Source organism: Callospermophilus lateralis, chromosome 2 (genome assembly GCF_048772815.1).
Source record: "Callospermophilus lateralis isolate mCalLat2 chromosome 2, mCalLat2.hap1, whole genome shotgun sequence".
Classification (NCBI taxonomy): Eukaryota; Metazoa; Chordata; class Mammalia; order Rodentia; family Sciuridae; genus Callospermophilus; species Callospermophilus lateralis.
The window spans coordinates 145,247,714-145,264,748 of record NC_135306.1 but is presented as its reverse complement, the minus strand read 5'-3'; the positions used below and the strand labels follow the sequence as shown (position 1 = coordinate 145,264,748).

The window sequence follows — 17,035 nt, the reverse complement described above, 5'->3', positions numbered from 1 at the left end:
GCTGTGTCACTTTTGGACTGAAGCAATTAACAGCCAACACCTCCAGCTATTTCCTCCCCTTCTATGGAGACCAAGGTAGCCACATGTTCCAGGCAGCAAACAACAACAGAGAAGAGATTTCATAATCCGGGGCTCTGAGATGCTAGCAGAGCAGAGCTCTCCACCCATCTGGGTTAGACATGAAGCATGAGTAAGAAATATAACTTTGCAGTGTTAAGCCACTGGGATTCTAGAGTTAATTTATTACTGCAGCATAACACAGCCTAACAAGACTCATACTTCACCTTGCAAGACTGTTCAGAGGATAAGAAACAGGGCTTGGTCCAAGTATGTTCATAGTAGGTCTCCAATAACCGACACACTCCCTCTGCCCTCGCTCCTTCCTTGCTTCCTCAGCCTCCCTCATGGTGATCAGCCTGTATTTATGATTCTACCCCTCTCTGGGGTAGAATGGGTTTCTCTCTAGCTTGAAAGATCATGCCACTCTCCCTGTACAACCCAGCAGTCACCTCCTGCTTTTTATCATTGCTATTCTGCACAGAAATATGAAGAAAAGCTTTCAGAGAGCCCTCCTTGCCCCTGGAGCATCTGCCTTCTGACAGCTCTCCACTCCCTTCACTCTACTCCATTCTCAACTCTGCCTTTGATCTCACTAGCAACTCCAGGCTCTGCAATTTGGTCTCCTGGACCCTAGATTGAGCCTGATGGCCACCCCTCTTCTGTGTTCTTGGGCAGATCTGCATGTTGCCTCCTGGCTGACTACACCCCCTTTCCACTCCCTTAAATCCCCCTTCCACCCCCTCCACGTCCTAGACTCCTGGCACCTGCCCACCATGGCCTCCCACCATGCTGGTCGCCAGCTTGGTTTCTAGCAGCCTTTGCCCCACACCAGTCCTCTTCTTGCATCTCTCTCTCCCTGAGAGACCTCCACTCGGCTGAGGTCTTCCACTTCCTAGGCTGCCTAGTGGCAAAAGCCTCCAACTAAAAAGTTTGCATGTTTCATATTCCAAGATATATTTCTCATGAATGCCACAGTTTGCAGTTTACAACAGAAAGTCAGAGCTAATGAGGGGGACTGACCTGGCTCCATGTCAGCACGTTTGGAAGAGTTAATAGTATCCGTGGGCCCTGCAGCCCTCTCTCCAAGGCCATTGGATCCTGGAGGACAAGGCGGAATCCTTTCTGTTGAAGCAGAAAACAGAGATCAGACTGAAGTGAGGTGGCAAGATGCCTCACACCCTGTCTCACAGACTGCTCCCCAGCAGTCATTGCAAATGCACACCAGTGGGGAAACGGGACTGCCCACCCCACACCATTTAGATTAGAAGTGAGTGGGATTCTAAGCCCCACAGACATCCTCTACGCAGCCTTCTGGAAGGCTCAGGGGCATCTTCCTTTCTTCGCTATTTCTCTTGTGTTATAGGAGCCATGGTCTTGCATTACATTTGTTTGTTTGTTTGTTTGTTTGTTTTTGTTTTTTGGCTACCAGGGATTGAACTCAGGGGCACTCAAGCAGTGAGCCACATCCCCATTCTATTTTGTATTTTATTTAGAGACAGGGCCTCACTGAGTTGCTTAGTGCCTCGCTTTTGCTGAGGCTTCCTCATGACCCTCCTGCCTCAGCCTCCAAGACGCTGGAGTTACATGCATGTGCCACTGTGCCCAGCTCTTAGAGTCATTTTTGACGTACATGTTTTCTCAGGTGGACCTATCGCTACCAGGACAGGGACTGCAGATCAGCCCTCTTTGCAACCAAGGCATGCAGTACAGGGCTTGGAGCAGAGTAGAGAATGAGTATTTGATGAACAAAGGACTGTGTGTCTTGAAGGAGGTGTGGAGCCCAGGGCCAACGCCCTCATACAATAAAGGATTGTCAAATCAATATAAAAGATCTTATCCCTTTCAAAAGAAGGGTAAAGAAAAGCTTAAGGGCTTTAAGTCATTTGTCTCAGGTCATTGCAAGAGGAGGAACAGGGATTTGAACACAGGGACTCAAGGAGTTATAGTCTATGAACTTTTCTCTGTACTATACCATCATCAACACACAAATACTACAGAATGCCTTTTTGTATGAAAGCCCCACAGCCTTGGTGTTTTTCAAAAAGCCAGTATTTGAGAAACTCCCTGAATATATGTTTGCCAAATATACATAGGAAACTATCTAAGAAGTCATTATTGTCTCTTTTAAGGTGAGGAATGACTAGTAATTCCCATTAAAAGCAAAATTCTCCTAAGTGTGAAATTTTGCCAGCTTTACCCATATTTCATATGTTTCTGCACAGCAAACTCTAATTATTCTGTACAAAGAATAACTCTATTAGGCAGGAAACATTGCCAAGCTCTGTCCACGTGCAGGGTTAACCATTCGCCACCCTCGGGGATCAGGCTCCTGAGCAGCCAGGGCAGGTGACCTGATGGGCTGCGGTACAATCATGAGACCCTCACCTCTTTTTCTTTTATCTATTTTTTTTTTCAGTCCTCCTTCTCAAATTTCCCCTTTTTCAAAGTACCTTCCATAAGCATCATGGTGACTATTAAGAATACCAAAATACTCATAGGTTACTGAAAAGGTTTTAGAAGTATGTACACACGAGCACTCTGTTCAGAGGAAATTCAGTCAGGAAGGGATCAGGACATTCCTTCACTCACTCACTCATTCATTCACCCCCGTGCTGAGTTTTAGGGGCTCCGCAGGAGACACTGATGACTCAGAAGCAAATCCTGTCTTCAGGAAGCTTGCAGGCTGGCAAGGAGAACAAGGCACGGCCACAAAGAACTCTACTGCTTGTGGTTTCATGAGAGATATAGGTGAGGCCTAGAGAGAGGATGGGGCATGGACAGACACCTGCACCAGAGATGGTGTAGGTGTGGGGCAGGGCAAGGACTCCACAAGATGGAGTAAAGGCATAGGAGGAGAAACCCTGACAAAGGAGGAGGGTGCTTTTATTCTGGAGTCTGTGGATTATGTAGAGGTAAGTGGAGGACGTCACACTCAACAGGATGAGCCCTGAATGCCAAGTCAGAGAATGGTCATTATTTAGTAATAGGGAGCCATCAAGGGTTGTTGAGCAAAGATGTGCCATAATTGGCGATCTGAACTAGTTAGCAGAATCTGGCTAGCCTTGCACAGTAGGAACTGGAAGGGACACACCTGGAGCAGCATTTTAGTCAGTTTTTTCACGGCTGTGACAACTAGAAAGAAGGAGAAATTTATTTGAGGGCTTCAGATGTCCTAGTCCACAGAAGGCTGGCTCCATTTCTTGGGACTTGAGATGAGGCTTAACTTCATGGCTGAGTGTGTGGCAGAGGGAAGCAGCTCACATCATGGTGATCAAGAAGCAGAGAGAGGATCTCCACCTTCCAGAGACAAAATATATACCCCGTAGCCACGCTCCCAATGAACCACTTTCTCCAGTCACACCTACCTGTCTCCAGTTGCCACTCAATTAATCCCATTAGGGATTAATTCACTGATTAGGTTAAGGCTCTCCCAACCTAATAATTTCTCCTCTGAACCTTCTTGCATTGTCTTACACTTGAGCTTGTGGGGGACACTATAGTTAAATCATAACAAACAGGAACTTCATGATTGTACGGTGCTGGTATTGGGCAGGCTGTCAGGTGCTTTATCTCATTTAAACTTTTGAACAATTGCAGGAAGCACATATTATCCTTTCTGACTTGCTGATGAGGAAAGGAGGCTTTGGTGCATCTAAGCTGCTTGTCCCTAATCCCCCAGCTGGGAAGCAGCTGAGATGAGACTTGAGCCATGTTCTTTTCCTTTCCAGGTGAGCCACAAAGCATGCTGTGACCCTGCAAATGACACCTGCCTGCCTGCCACACTTGTCCTGCTCCCAGAGCACTTTCTCCCTGCCTTGGAGTGTGTAGAGCTTGATCTTTTCCTGGACTGCCCTTAGGGACAGCCCAGGTGGAATTAACATAGAACCCTTTGCTTCTGTTAGCTTCCCCCAAAGTGTCCACAGATCAAGGAGATAAAATTGTCCTTGGAGTTGGGTCTTAAACCACACTTCAATTTCTTGCAGAGAATTTCAAAGGAGGCAGACAACCACCCATGTCCCTGGCAAGGAGTGCTCACTTTTGTCTTTCCCTTCTTGGCTAAGCTGTGGTGACAGGAGCAGTGAACTTGGAAATCCAGAGGAACATCTTTTGGACATACCAGAACCTGCAGGGGCCATGCGGAATGTTAGTGCGAAAGCCAGCATTTCCATGCTCCGGGCTGACAGGGCTGTTCAGGGAGGGCTGCTTACAATGGACTTACAATGCACTTGGGTCTGGTCCTTGCACCTGCAGCCTGGAAGTGATGATTGCAAATCTTTCCCACTAAGATGCCGGCTAGTAAAACTTTTACCTTCTTCTTCCTCCTCTCACTCCTCCTCTCCCTCCCCGTCCCCCTCCCTTCCCCTCCCTCCCTGCTCCTGCTCCTCTTGCTTCTGCTCTCCCCACTGTCTTTCTTCTTCTTCTTTGGAACAAAAACCTTTCTCACTCTAAACATGGGACATGGGAGACCTGTGCTGTGCCTGGCAACCAAGAGTGTAGGTTTGGGAGACAAAGCCCGGTGTACAGACAGAGTGGGTCTGAATAACACCTCAGTCAGTCACCAGCTATGTGGCCTGGGACAAACTTCATATGTCTTCTTATTATTAAACAGGGATTAAAATAATGAGTTAGAGATAACAAATACCAGACCCTTAGTGCATATATAATAATGGACAGTGTAATAATTTCTTCTTCTCATTTGATATTTAACATTCTGGGCATTCCTAGTGAGGATGCTCTTCTCACAAAGTCACCTGGTGAAATGGGTTTGGGGAGAAAAAAGACTGAACTTATAGCAAATTGTTTATATCCTTGACCTTGACCTTATGAGCAGGGTCTTATAATTACTTGGCTTCATGTCTTTCCTCCCACCATGCTGGGAGCTCCTTCAAGACACTATCTCCTTTCCCAGCATAGAGTTGGCTTCTTCTACCTTTGATGCCTTATTTTGAGATCCAAATAAACCAGTGTCTGCAGAACTTCTGGGATTTTCAATTCCCAGACTGGTTTGAAGAGTGACTTTAAGCAACACCTTCAATAACACATCCAATCCTCTGAAAGCCATCTCATTATCATGTAAATCATTATCACAAAATACTTCTTGTTGCTTTGCTAAGAGCTTTGGTTTCTAATCCAAGCCAATTACATGTGCCAACGTATTCAATAACATCTTAATAATGCCAATCCTTCCAGCTCTATGGATGAAATCGGACCAGGTGGAGAGATGTGGGGGCCAACAAGATACTGAAAGGGGAAAGATGTGAAGCCTCAAAGCTGGACCCAAACCCTCTCTTGTGTAGTTAGGACAGGCAGGACAGTGCCTGGGGTCAGGATAAATGCCTAGTAAAGGTTAATTCCCTACTTTCTCTCTGACTCCAGAAAAAAGCAAAGCTATAGAACTTGTTGTAAGTAAACAAAAGAAGATCTACCACATTCCTGAGTTCATTTACAATATGGATACTTTCTTATGCCTTTGTCCCTAAGGACTGAAGGAAGCAGGTTATTTCATTTTAATTATGGCAGCTGCAGCAGCTGCTGCTGCTTGTGGACTCCAAGACCAATTTTCAGAGTAAAGAGAAAAACACACACAAACACCCCACCACGCCACCCCCCACCACAAACTCACCAAGGGACTCAATCACAGACACAGACTACACAGAATGGCATTTCCTTCAGAAAGAATGTCAATGGGGTAGAAAATTCTACAATGCCGTGCTCAAGACAGATTCAGGTTGAAATCCCAGTGTGTCCTCCCCTCCCCTTCCCCTCCCCTTCCACCTCACCTTCTCTCTGCCCTGAACTTGAACGAACAACCAGCTCATGAGCCACATGGCATAATGGAATTTTTTTCATTATGAGCAGCTGAATATTTTTAATGCACACAGAGGGAAATAAAGTCAGCAGATGCCTTTTTGCAATCTTCCTGTGAATTTTTAATTGGGCATCCTTATTCACAAAGGCATGAAAAAAGTTGATCCACAGGTCCTCAGAGGGTCAACCCAGCCAGCTCAGGACACGGCATGGTGAGGATGTGTCTGCCTCTGCTGGTGCAGGAAAGCAGGGTAGACGTCGCTGGCTGTTTTCTGATCTATCTGGGGAGTGTGGCCAGGTTTCTACTCGATATTCTCTCTCTTCTTCCTCTGATACACTCAAGTGGTTCTCAGTGTCAGCCATGGCAAGCTACGGCTCATGAATCCTCCAAGGGTTTGCTGCCAAAATCTGAACCATGTGTAGGCTCATCTTTGAAACAACTGAGGATTAGTGCTATTGCAGGGACGTCTGTCAGAGAGAAGGTCAAGTGGAGCAGGTGGGGAGGTGCTTCAGCACACTGCCTGGGAGTATGAGAAAAGGCCCTGGGCTCTCACGAGAGATGCACAGAATCTCTGCCTGCATGTATGGCAGGAAGTGTGTGGCAGGGGAATAAAAAAAAAATGTACCAGGGATTTAATCCAGGGGTGATTAACCACCAAGCCACATCCCCAGCTCTTTTTATTTTTTATTTTGAGACAGGGTCTCACTAAGTTGTTGAGGCTGGCTTTGAACTTGCAATCCTTCTGCCTCAGCCTCCCCAGTCTCTGGGATTAAAAGTGTGCACCACTGCGCCAAGCAAATACTTGGTTCTTAAAGAGCCACAGGTATTCAAAAGCAACCTAATAAAGTCTGTGACATCTGTGGAGAGTTTTGTCAATTTTTTGAAACTTGCTTTTATTTAACTAATTAAAAATATTCAAGCAAACCATCAAAAATTCTGGGATTTGAAAGTTCAGGAGAAAATACACAAACCCTGGTTTTCAACCACCAGAGTCCTCCCAGGCTTCTGGGCCTCTGCTCGACTGTGTCAGCCTGCCATGACCCTTGCTCCTTCCATGGTCCCCAGACCTTCCTGGCTACCCTTCAGGAGACAGTGCAGATCCCAGCAGTTCCACCAAGCCATCCATACTTATCACATCTAATTGTACTCTCACGCTAGCCACAGTCTGGCTAATTGTACCACTAGATCCTGGCATAATCCTATATATTGTCGGAGTGCCAATGCTATTCCTAAAATGCAGGCTGACCTTGCCATTCCTGATTTGAAGCTCTTATTGCTCCCCCATTGTCTTTGAGACAAAATCCAAACTCCTCCCTGGAGCAAGAAGTTCTCTTCCCCAGCCAGCCTGGTTGCTTTCCAGCCTCATCTCAGACCTCCTATGCTCCAGCCAAACCAGTATATCTAACACTGTCTTCCTGCTCTCTTTCCTTGGGCTGAGATGCCCTGTATTACCTGCTAGGTTACCTGTGCAGGTGCCCATCTCATTCTGGGGAAGCCCATCCTTTTTACTGGAAACCCCCCTTTCCCACTTCTCCTATCATAGGGTTGTGAGAGTCATCTATGCTCTTTGTCAAAATTCTGGCTATTTTCTAGGCACACAGTGAGACTGCATGCCCTGATAAGGCCATGTCACTAGTTGCAGCTGGTGAGTGGTAAGCAGGATTGTATCAACTCCAGGTGAAAGATTTAATTGCCAGGGAAAGGCCCTCCAGCATTCTCTTTCACACCAGCACAGTGATTGGCACAGTGGTGCCTCAGCCTGGTCCCTGGGAAACTTGAAGGAGTGGAGACCCCTCCTCTTCCCACCACCTCTACTGTCCAAACAGGATGTGGACTATGAGAGAACGAACCCTTTGCTGTTATAGGCCCCTGTGATTTGGGGGGTGATTTTATCCAGCATTTATCAGCTGATGCAGCAGGTGCATGGGTTCTATAAGAATTGCCATGCGTTTAAAGAATTCTGTCTCCCTGGCCATCATCAACTGGTTTTTCTGAAAAAGAAGTAGGAGTTAATTGTAGTTCTGGATCCCTTGTTCCCCTTGAGAAGACCAGAATTTGATTAAAAATGGACCTATTAGAATTCTTCCTGGGATTTCTGAAAATAGGAGGCAACAAAGAATGTAGCGTTCAGTAGTGAAAATTATAAAAGGTAAAAACAGAGGTATTGGTGGGTCATGTGGGTGTTATGGTATGAATTGAGTCATCCAAAACAGATATTTAGAATCTAAATCCCCAGTCCCTCAGACAGGGACCTTATTTGGAGATGAGGTCTTTATGGAGGTAATCAAGTTAAAATCCAGAATGACTGCTCTCCTGAGAAAAGGGGGAGATTTGGGCAGAGGCAGGTGTGTACCCAGCGAGAACACCATGGGGAGAGATTTAATTGCCAATGAAAGACCCTCGAGCATCCTCTGTTCCTTGCTGTCAACAGCCAAGGAACTTCCAGAGGGTGCGAGAGAAGGCTGAAACAGTTGGGAACACCCAAGCCCCTCTAGGGAGCATGGCCCTGCTGACATCTTGAACTTCAACCTTTTGTTTCCAGAACTGTGAGTCAACAAGTCTCTGTCATTAAAGTCAAGTCTTAGGGTGTTTTGTCATGGCAGCCCTAGGAAGCTCATACAGGGAGGCAAGTTGGTCTGCAGGGAGAGAACTGAGCACACAGCCCAAGAGAAGCTGACCAGAACGGCAGAAGGGACAGAGCAAATTTGACAGAACTGAAAGTCCACACACAATTCCACTGCATCTCTGCCTTTTCTCTGACTAGAGGATTCATCTCCTGGGATTCTCTGAGATGGTAGGCAATCCCTCTGTTCTGAGTAGGATGATTTGGGGTTCTGCCACCTTGAACCAACAATCTTAACTAGCACTGTTGTTAATATTTAATAATCATCATTGCCATCAAGAAAATCAAGAAAAGGAGTAACATGAATGGTTCCCAGTGGGGAGCCATTTATGGCTGCATTTATCAGCCTGGGGACCAAGGACCAAGCAAGCCCCCTGGCTCCAATGCTGTCTAAACATGGCCCAGGAAGAGACGGCCCCTCCTGACTGGCTGCAACAGCCTCCATCCCCAGAGAAATCCTCTCGGTGCTTTCTTTAATCCAATAACAGCCAGAATAAAATCTGAAAAGGATTTTCTTCTGCATAGTTATGCCTTTCTTCCCAATCCAAACATAACTGCATGCCTGGCCCCTTGAAATGCTCCAAAACAAAACAAGAAAGCTCAGCCCAAATCCTTTCTCACGTTTTCTGTTGTTTTCTTGGCTGCACAAACTTAGGGGCCTTTGTTTCTTCTGTTCTGCCCTTGGACTTTTCCTCTGCACATTCGCCTCTGTCCAGGGCTCCCACACCAGCAGCAAGGGCTCCCAGCTAGGAGAGGAGGAGAAAGGCCATGTAAGGGGAGGCAGGCTGGAACTGATTAACCACCTCAAACAAGAGCTGAAAGCTCTTGACGCAATTTAGCAGCCCTCTGGCCCTCACAGGCAGAACGTGGCTGGATAGCCGGGTGTGGGTTATGAATTTGGTCTTGTAGAGCAGAAGATAATTGCTCGAGGTATAGCTGAGCCTCTGGGGCTGTAAGAATGAGCAGAACCAGTATGCCTGGAAGAGCTTACGAAAGAAAAGAGACACAGCTCTTCTCCAAAGGACTGAGGAGTGCAATTACACATGGAAGCAAGATTGATGACCACAGAGCTTACCACCCCCTCCCCAAAGCCAAAGAGCATCCTGATCACCCCACGTTTATTCTATCTAGGAGATCATATAAGAACATGATGGCTTCATTAAGATGCCAAGTGTCTTGATCAGAGAAATTAGAAAAGTGTAGGAGTTTTCTGGAGTGGGTGGCTGGGTGGGTCCACACAGCCTTTAAAAAAGGCATGTGGGTGCAGGTGAGAAGGGTGACTGGACACTGTGCCAGTCATTTGTCTATTTGTTTCCAGATGCTTTCTCTTATATTACCCTCCTCTGCTCAGTGTCCCTTGCTTACTGGATTCTGGGCAGATTTGTCTAATGGGAGACACTGGTAGAAGATTGGAAGTAAAAAGAGAGCAGCCAGCTTCTCTATTAGTCTTGTACCATCTCGGACAATGTGCTCATTAGCAGTCCTATGATCTCTGCTGTTTCAGGTCCTGACAGTCACCCTACAAGATGGTTCTAGTTTCTGTGGATTGTCCCAGTTTCTGAGATCTGGAAATACTCCCTCCTCTCATTGTCTCTCCAGCCCAGAAGTGATAGTGGCTGCCTGCTCCTGCTGATCCCTGGGCTGCTTCAACCTGTACCATGTAGCTTCCTGGATGTATCATCCACTATGTGGTCAGTTTTCTGCATTACATTCTCTTTGTTGAAAGACTTAGAGTGGCTTCTATTCTTCTACCTGGACTTGGGCTGGACTTGGTACTGAGGGAGAATCTTCAGAAAGAACTGCTACTCGCAGTTCCCTGGTATAGTGATTGCCTGGACTCCCAGTGCCTGGGCTAGGCCAGGAAGCCCATAGGAACTGCCAGGAACTCACCATGGCAGGGAAGCCCTGCAGGAAGTAAGTGCTGGGTGGGAAGCAGCCCTGGAGGGAAGAAGGTAAAGACATGGTCAGGTCTTTGCTGTGTTTGTGTGTGTGCAGTGTGTGTGTGTGTGGGGGGGCAGGTGGCTCGAATGTAAATTTCTTGCTATCCATTGATAGTGAACGTGGGAAGAGGCAATCAGTGATGTCAACAGCTTTGTGGTAAAACTTCGGAATCCTTTGGCAGGTTGGGGCAGGGAGGCCTGCCTTACTACCGGAAAGCCAGGAGCTTAATGGAACTGAGAAAAGAGATCCAGCTCTTTCCCAAAGTACCGTGACCAAGAAAGACACCTTCCAGAAGAGCTGGTGAGACACTGAAGTCTTCTTGGGATGTGGCTTGTTTGGGTCTGGTCTGTGTGGACGCTTACAACTGTGAAGGGTTAGCACTGGCCCTGCCAGGCTCAGAAGGGTGGAGAAGCATTCCTTACTGAGGGAGGATAGTCAGGGATACAAAGAAGAACATTTTAGCAATTACTGAGAGCACAATTTTTTTTTTGTTGTTGTTGTTAGCAAAAAAAAAGAATTTGAACATTAAAAAAAAAAAAGTCTCTATAAACAGAAAGACACAGGCAGGAGGGAAAAAGAAAATCTACCAGGAAGGAAGGGACAAAGACTTTCGAGCCCCACAGGTGTGGGCCAGTTTCACAGCAGAGGTCAGCTTCCCACAGTCAGGTCAGAGGGCTCTGGGATCCCTGATGCATTTGCTTCCTGCCTCTGCTCAAGCTCTTGTCACAGGTGGCCTTTTATTGACTGACCCAAGCTTCCCAGACCATGTCCCCCATAGGAATGGAAAGGACCACCAGGTGTGCGACAGCAGGGCTGTTAATGAACTGCCACATGCCTCACCTCCCTGGAAACCTCCATTGGCCCAGGGAGGAAGCCCGGGGCCGAGGCTCCACCACAGCTGTCTCTGCCTCAGCATCCCCATCCACCTTCTCAGCCTCCTGTGCCCACCCATGAGGACACCTGTGCCATTTCTACCTTAAAGAAGCTGAAAACTTTGTTGGGGGAGGAATCAAGATGAATGGGGAAGAATTATACCTAGAGCTGGGAGGAGCAAGGACATTTTGGGTCACAAATGTTTCCCCATTTAATTTTTTTCCAATCTTTGTTATGCCCTGACTTTCACAATTTTTAAAAACCAGTTAAGGATTTACAAAGAAATTAAGGAAGATAGTACAGAAAGCTGCCCTATACCTGGTGTCTAGTTTCCCCATAATAATACCTTGTAATAACATGATTCATTCATTACAATTAATGAATGAGTATTGGTTTCTATTTATTATAAACTAATGTCCATAGTTGATTCTGATTTCTTTAGTTTTTGCTTAATGTCTCTTTCTGTCCCAGCATCCCACATGCATACCACATTATATTCAGTCTCATGTGTCCTCGGGTACCTCTTGGCTGTGAATTTTTCATACTTGTTTTTATAATCTTGACAGTTTGGGAGAGTTCTGGAAGGGTTTTGTAAGATGCCCACGACTGGACATCATCTAATATTCTTCTCTCGGTTATGATGAGGGGTGTGCAGGCTTTTGGAAGTGTCCCTTGTGTTTCTAACAATTTCTTATTCACAGAAGCCATGGCTATGCCTGCTGGGGCCACTGGCCAACAGCTCGGCCAGGCAGCCATGGCAGACATGGTCTGTGGTCATAGCAGCCTCTCCAGAGACATCAGTGTTCTCGGCTCTTGCAACACCACAGAGCCCTCATGTCTGGCCACAATGTACCTCTCCAGCATTGAGTCCTGGCTTTCCCTCCTCCTTCCTTTTGCCACAACAGACTTGCTTGCAATTTCCCAAACAAGCCCACACCTCTCAGCACTCCAAGTCTATGCTTTTGCTTCTTACTTTGCCAAAAATACTGTTCCTTCCCTTGTCTGCCTGAAACCCTATCAGAAGTCAGGGCCTACTTAGCACAGAAAGCTTCCCTTTGAGAGCTTCATTGAGCCACCACTCCAAGCAGGATGGACCCCTCATTTCTCTGTGCCACACTGCACATTCCTGCCCACTCCTGACCATCCTCCTCACCACCCCAGGGCTCCAGCTTCCCAGCATTCTATGCCAATTCACTTGTCTGGTGCCTATCTCCCTGGCGGAGTGGAAGTGCATAATGGTGGCCTCTTGTGTTTACTGTTACACTAGGTGATGCTTGGCACAGAGTAGCTCCTCAATTATAAATATTGGTTGAGTGAGTGAACAGCAGTGCTGGAGTCTACTTTTATAGTCACTGAGGTAGGACACTTTCTCTTCAGATAGACTCTAAGCTTCTAGGACAGATTCTGTTGAAGGAAGGAAGGTTTGATGGCCAAGCTGGCATTTAAGTCCTGGCTTGAAGACCATTTCCAGAAATGCTGTCATTAGTCTCTGTTGGTTCTTTTAAGACATAACCTCACCCTCTCTGGAGGAGCATCTCCTTGTGGCTGAAGGGACACACATATCATGCAAGATATTCTCTAGAAGTTTAGAACTGAAGAGCTCCACAGCAGCAGGGAGGCCCTTCTCTTTCAAGAGTGGGGCTTGGGGTGCAAAACACTGCCCCATTCCATTACTGGATGGTGAAGACTGGCTCAGGAATTCATTTGTTAGAGCAGAAGCAATAGCAGCTGTGTTATCCCTGGGGAAGGCTCCAGCCTCTGCCTGTGGCTGGCACGGGCACGGGGACCACGAACAAGCTCTTGGACTTCAGTTCCCTTGCCAGAGAGTGGAAATCCTATCGTCACCCACACCATTACCGCTGGTGGCTGTGAGCACCCATGTACAAATGGATAGCAAAGTGGGGTGTCACAGTAAAGCCAAACCCAGAGCAGTCTTGTTGTTCTCATCAGCCACTTACCCCAGTCTCATGTTTTCTGACTCTGTGACATTTGGCCAAGGGTGACACAGGCAGTGTGCAGGGAGATGGGCGCAATCAAGGAGAACTTGAAAAACATGTCACTAGGCCTTTTGATGAAGATCAAAACCACGTGTGTATAGTAAAACACACATAAGCCAATCATATGTTTATGGTACAGAAGATTTGTCTTCTGGCTGTTGAGCAAGAGCCTGTGGGTTTAGGGCTGCATTCTGTGGCTGCTTTTACCTTCACGTCTGCTTTTGATGCTACCTTCAACCTGCCCAGCTCGTTGGGGAAGAGAGAGAGGTATGTGTTGCCTGGGGAAACTCACTTCCAAATCTTGGCTGGGGTTTTGGCATGCTAATGATACAACTTATCATGAATGAAATTAATTTATTCTATAATTCTGCAAAACATGAAAGAAAGAAAACAAAGTAAAAAGGACATACTTTTTTTTTTTTTAAAGGACATCAAACTGGATAAATATTTGTAGCATGGAAGATAGGAGAAGGTTATTATCCATCCAATAATGAACCTATGCAAATGATCAGGAAAAGTATTTAGTACCCTGCCCCAAAATAAATTGGTAAAGGGCAGGGGCCAGTTATGCAAGAAGTGTGTTGACTGAATACACACATGGAAAAAATGTTCAGTTTCTCTAGTAATCAAAGAAATAAAAATTAGAGCAAAAAAAAAAAAACAAAAAACCTTTATGCCTACTTAGTAAGCTTATTTTTTTCTTTTAAAAGATTGGAGATGAATTGAAAGATCACCATCTTTAGAGGTAGTCATTGAAGATACTTATTTATCACCTATATACTAGCCACACTGTCAAATATACTGGGTGAATAAACAGACATGATCTCTAGCTGCAGGGCCTTACATCAGGCACCCACTTTCTTTCTGGCTTGGAAAGTTTTTTCACACCTCTCAGTTTCCTATTTCCTTACCTGTGAAATAGGGATCATGAGACCTACTTGAGGGCAGTTGTGACATGTAGAAAGCTTCTCCACATTTGCTAACACTTTTGATTCACCCAGATCTGAGACTTAAGTAAGGCAGGGAACATTAGCCCTGTACACAATTCAAGGTGGAACCCAAAACTCAGAAGAGGTAAGTTACTGGCCCAAGGTTACACAGCCAAGGGCTTCAACCCAGTGGTTTAAGGTTTTGGGTCATGCTTTCTGCTGAGGCAGGAACATATAAGGGACATGAACAGAGGCTGCAGACAGGCAATAGGTGAAAAAAGAGGGCCAAGGGGGGCTGAATATGTAAGGTGGGGAAGTTTTTTAGGCTCAGGAACCCTGCATGGGTGGCCCCCAGCTTGAGCCCCTCCACTTCCTGACTCCCAAACCCAAGATACACTGACCCCATCTGCATTCAGCAAAGAAAAGGAGTGGGTTTTCCATTTCTCCCATAGATGATTAGAAGAGCAGGAGGTAGCAGCTGGCCTGTTTTTGATCAGCTCCTACTGGGCCCTCCAGTAGGGCACTCTGGATAGGCTGAGGCAGGGAGGCAGGAGTGGCTGAGCACATCCCAGATGATTTGCTCTCAAATTGTGCCAACATTCAAGCCATGTTGTGACAGCAATAGACACAGAATAAAAAGGGATTTCTCTGAGTGTGACCCTTATGCACGAGCAGTGTTGAATAAAAGTGTTGATCAGGTACAACCCCAGTCACCCAGAAAAGGAGGTTCATCAGTGAACTGGCTGGAGGGTGGAAATGAACAAAAGCTCACCAGGGGGTGCAAGTGAGGCCGGGTGGAATGTTAAGAGCTCTCTGCTCATCTGCTCCCTGGATTAAGCCCTCAGGGGCATCCCACTGCCAACAGCAGTTCAAGGCTCCTCAAGATTTCGCCTTTACACTTGCAGCAAGCACCCTTCCCTCTAACCTCGACAGGTATTTGAAGTTCCTCAAACTTCAAGGCAGGGTCAGGCTTTTGTGTGTGCACCGTGGCCCCGCCCCAGCCACCTCCTCCAGAAGCCTCCATCAAGGCTGCCAGGCCAGGTAGGACACCCTTCCTAGGGTTGCCTTCCACCTGAGCAGATGTTTGGTTATTTATCTCTTCAACACTACAGATTGGGCCATTTCTTATCTAAATTTACATTCATCTCAAGTCCAAGATGAAACCTGACCCGGCAAACATATACTTTCTACAAATACTTACTGAATGAAGGTTAGACAGCTTGTTGGTTGGATGGATAAAATAAACGTTTTGCAAGTCTTGCCCATAACTGTGTGAGAGATGGGAGCGGAAAGGGAGATATAAAGGTCTCTGGAGAAACTAGTGCAGTGGTCTAGATGATGGTGGAGGTAGGAGGTGGGAAGGAGGCAGGGATTGGAGCCATGTTGGTAGACTGACTTAATTGAACCTGGTAAATGCTGGTGAGGAAAGGTCAGGGGATGTTGGGAGGAGGCTGACCCCCAGCTCTGGACAGGGCACAGTGTGTGTATTTAGGCAAGACAGGGACCCAGGTGTCACTTCACATTGGTAGGGGTGTGAGTAGGGAAAGGAGAGGGTGAGTCTGGCTTAATCAGGGAGGAAGCAGGTCTGCAGGCTGACAGGCCTCTAGTCTGTGTTCTCACTGAATCTCCAGGTGGCCCTTTGTGAAACTTCAGTGGACAAAGCTTGATCAAGATGGCCCAAAGACAGGGTTCACATGAGTAAGCAGAAGGCTCTTCTGACTCAGCTTGGGTATGGAGCTTTTGGTGAGCAGGATGGAAGGAGCTCTCTCAATATGACTGAACCCAGGAACTGGACACCCCTGAACGTTCCTCCCTCATGGCATTGACAGGAGAGCACACAGTCAGCTCTGCATGGGACGCACCCCAAGGGGGGCTCTTCAGTCTAGTACAAAGAGAACAGCCTTTGAAGTTGGGCAGACCTGGGTTCAAATCCTCAGTGGCCTCAGGTAAGTCCCTTCCTTTCTCTGAGCCCGTTTCCTCATCTGTAAAATGAGTTCTACAGCAGCCATTGTAAATGTCAATTTAAATAAGCTCGCCTGTGCCTGGTGCTTTCTTCCCTCAGATCTTCTTTCCCTGTGAACTCTGTTCATCATTAGAACAACGGAGAGAGAATGGTGATAAAGAAGCCTGTCATGCTGGACTTGTGGCACACGCCTACTATCCCAGAGACTCGGGAGGCTGAGGCAGGAGGATGGCAAGGTCAAGATCAGCCTCAGTATCTTAGCAGCAACTTAGTGAGATTTTGTCTCAAAATAAAAACTAAAATGGACTGGGGATATAACTCAATGGGAATGTGCCCCAGGGTTACTTGCTATGTGCTGGGTACCCTGAAAGTTAGGAGAAAGAAAAAAAAAAAATAAGAAAGCGAAGGTTTACTCCTCTATGAATTTAAAATGGACCACAGAGTGCTATGTGGGCGCACTTCCTGTAAAGGCTGTTCTTCACTGTGGCTGGCAGCCCCTGGGAGATCCACTGCATGGGCTAAGCTCAGCTTGCTCACTGGTTCAGATCAGGCCTACTCTCCCCTGCACACAGGGTCATGCTCAGGCTGAGCCATCACTTAAAGGAAAGCAGGGGCCTGGCGGACACTTGGGAAACCTCCTCGCGCTCACTCCCTCCACCCCTGCAGAGAGCACCATTCCTGGGCTTTCTCAGAGGCTCCTTTCTGTTTTCTCATTTGAACACTTAATGGGTTTCACCCTCTTAAGTGACACCTGGTGGAATGTAATTATGCACATAATTGCTACGTGGGAATGGAGGTGGGCTGATTTCCCAAAGCTGGTTTTTCCCTTAGGAAAAGAAA

At 46.8% G+C, this 17,035-nt stretch overlaps 1 protein-coding gene across 7 annotated transcripts in view; it reads right to left on the bottom strand.

The window, feature by feature from the left end:
- The window catches only part of Tenm4 (teneurin transmembrane protein 4), a 768,485-nt gene that overhangs the window by 499,400 nt on the left and 252,050 nt on the right, over positions 1 to 17,035 (bottom strand). For all 7 annotated transcript variants that reach the window (XM_076846576.2, XM_077108835.1, XM_076846577.2 and 4 more), the window contains exon 3: positions 1,081 to 1,182. In XM_076846576.2, coding sequence (XP_076702691.1) covers positions 1,081 to 1,090 — 10 coding nt within the window. In that variant the 5' untranslated portion in view covers positions 1,091 to 1,182. The remainder of the gene's footprint in view (positions 1 to 1,080; positions 1,183 to 17,035) is intronic.